Consider the following 2129-nt stretch of genomic DNA (forward strand, 5'->3'; position numbering starts at 1 on the left):
TTTCTTTCTTTCTTTCTCTGTTGAAGCAAACCTGTCCCTTCTTTCCAGCTCTAGATTACATCCTTATTCCTCATTCCTTGAGATCTTGGCTACTTACCTCCGCACATATCCAAGCCTATTTTGGAAGCTGTTGGTGTGCTGGGCCTCTCACCTGTGGCATCCAGGTAAGGCTTCAGGCTTTCAACAAAGATGGTCTGCAGCCGTTCTGAGAAGACATAAACCACCATTTGTCAGCTGCAAAGAAACCAACCTTTCAGCTCAGGAGAGTGAGGCCGAATGTTGTCCAGAGCTAAAAAGGCTTATTTTTAGAAAGCAACAAATGGTGGTTTGTTTATAGAGCTGGCACCAAAGAGCCACAGCAATAGCAAAGAGCCGGCTTGCTGAGGACTGCAAAAGCTGGGGGTGCCCTAGAAAGGTCGATTTCAAAAGCCTACAGAAAGAGGCCTTTAAGAATATGTGAGCAGAAGTGGTGTCTGTAAGGCCGTCCATTCAAGGTCAAAGGCATCTAGTGTCATAGCCTTTCTTCTGTCACTGAAATACAGCCACTCATGGAGGCCTTTGACTTCTCTGCCTCTCATTTTTTTCACATTTGCAAAATGAAAAGGTTGGATTCTAAAGTCCATTTAAGCTCTAAAAAAAGCCCACAGGCTATATAAATTAGATGTAGGATTCCAGAAAATTGATTAAATCTATGCTAAATCCTTGACATTGCTTAATGTTTTCTTATATACATTTTTCATTTATTTTTTTCACTTAGCATGTCTTCACATAGTAGCATATGTCAGAAATTCCTTCTTTTTTAAGGTGAGTCACATTCCTTTGCGTGCGTACACGAAATTGGACCCTCTAGTGGCTTTGTCTCTCCCGGGAGGAAGAAAGAAGAAGGGTGGTCATGTATATGCCCAGCTGGTTTCCCCACAATTGAGAGAAGTAAAAAATCTTGAGCAGGAGCCTCAGAAGGGTGAGGAAAGGCGAGAAGGCTTGAGACTGTCGCACAGGTGCTGGGGAAGGGAGACACCCGGAGCTTCAGAAGGTACACTTTCTTCATACCCACCTAAGGAAATGCCACTAAGAACTGTCAATGGCGCCCTCTGTAGGTGAAAATCTTAATTTATGTCTTAGGAATGGCCCATGAATTCCATAAATAAAAATTTTTAATGTGGGAAAACATATGTAACATAAAAGTTACCATTTTAACCATTTCAAGTGTAAAGTTCATTAGCATTAAGTACATTCACATTGTTGTGCAACAATCACTTCCATCCATCTCCAGAACTTTTTCATCTTGCAGAGTTGAAAGTCTGTACCCATCAAACACTAGCTTCCCATCCCCCACCTCCTCCAGTCCTTGGCAACCACTATTCTCTCTGCCTTTATAAATTTCACTACCCTAAATACCTCATATAAGTGGAATCATACACTATGTCCTTTCGTGACTGGCTTTTTTTTCTACTTAGCATAAAATCTTCAAGGTTCATCTGTGTTGTAGCGTGTGCCAGAATTTCCTTCCTTTTCAAGGCTGAATAATATTCCATTGTATGGATATACCACATTTTGTTTGTTTATTCATCTGCTGATGGACACTTGGGTTGCTTCCACATTTTGGCTGTTGTAAATAACACGGCTATGAACACGGGTGTACAAAAACATTTAAAATTTTTTAATGATCATTCCCAAAGGAAAGCTTAAAGCTACCAAAAAAAAAAAAATCAAAGTCCATTGAAAGGAATTTGGAATCAAGAAAAGTGAGTTCTGATTAAGGGTACAGAGCAGGGGTTCCCAAACTTCCTCAGTTCATGGGACCCTTAGTGTCTCGATGATTTTTCCCAATGCCCCTAGACAAAAACAAAACGAAATGAACAAAAAACAAAAAGCCTGAACTGTTACACTCATTAAATACCTAGATCCAAACAACTTAACAAGTATTTATGTTCTAACAGTTAAGTAGCTGTATGAAAAAACGTGCACATGAATTGAAAGAAAAATTATTTTTATTTTATTCTTAAATAACCACAATTACTTACTAACGGGCTGTGTGCACCTGTTGGGCATGTCGCTATTTCTCCAACCTTGAAATTGGATGGGACCCCACCACCTTCATGTTCTGTTCCATGCTGATTTCCCCTGGC

General features: G+C 40.1%; 1 protein-coding gene across 1 annotated transcript in view; it reads right to left on the reverse strand.

The window, feature by feature from the left end:
* EVA1C (eva-1 homolog C) overlaps positions 1–227 on the reverse strand; it is a 77463-nt gene extending 77236 nt beyond the window's left edge. Inside the window, exon 1 of the mRNA XM_023519716.1 lies at positions 152–227. Within this exon, the coding sequence (XP_023375484.1) occupies positions 152–227 (76 nt within the window). The remainder of the gene's footprint in view (positions 1–151) is intronic.
* Positions 228–2129: the final 1902 nt, after the last annotated feature.

The sequence above is a fragment of the Pteropus vampyrus genome, unplaced genomic scaffold (assembly GCF_000151845.1).
Source record: "Pteropus vampyrus isolate Shadow unplaced genomic scaffold, Pvam_2.0 Scaffold233, whole genome shotgun sequence".
NCBI classification, from domain to species: Eukaryota; Metazoa; Chordata; class Mammalia; order Chiroptera; family Pteropodidae; genus Pteropus; species Pteropus vampyrus.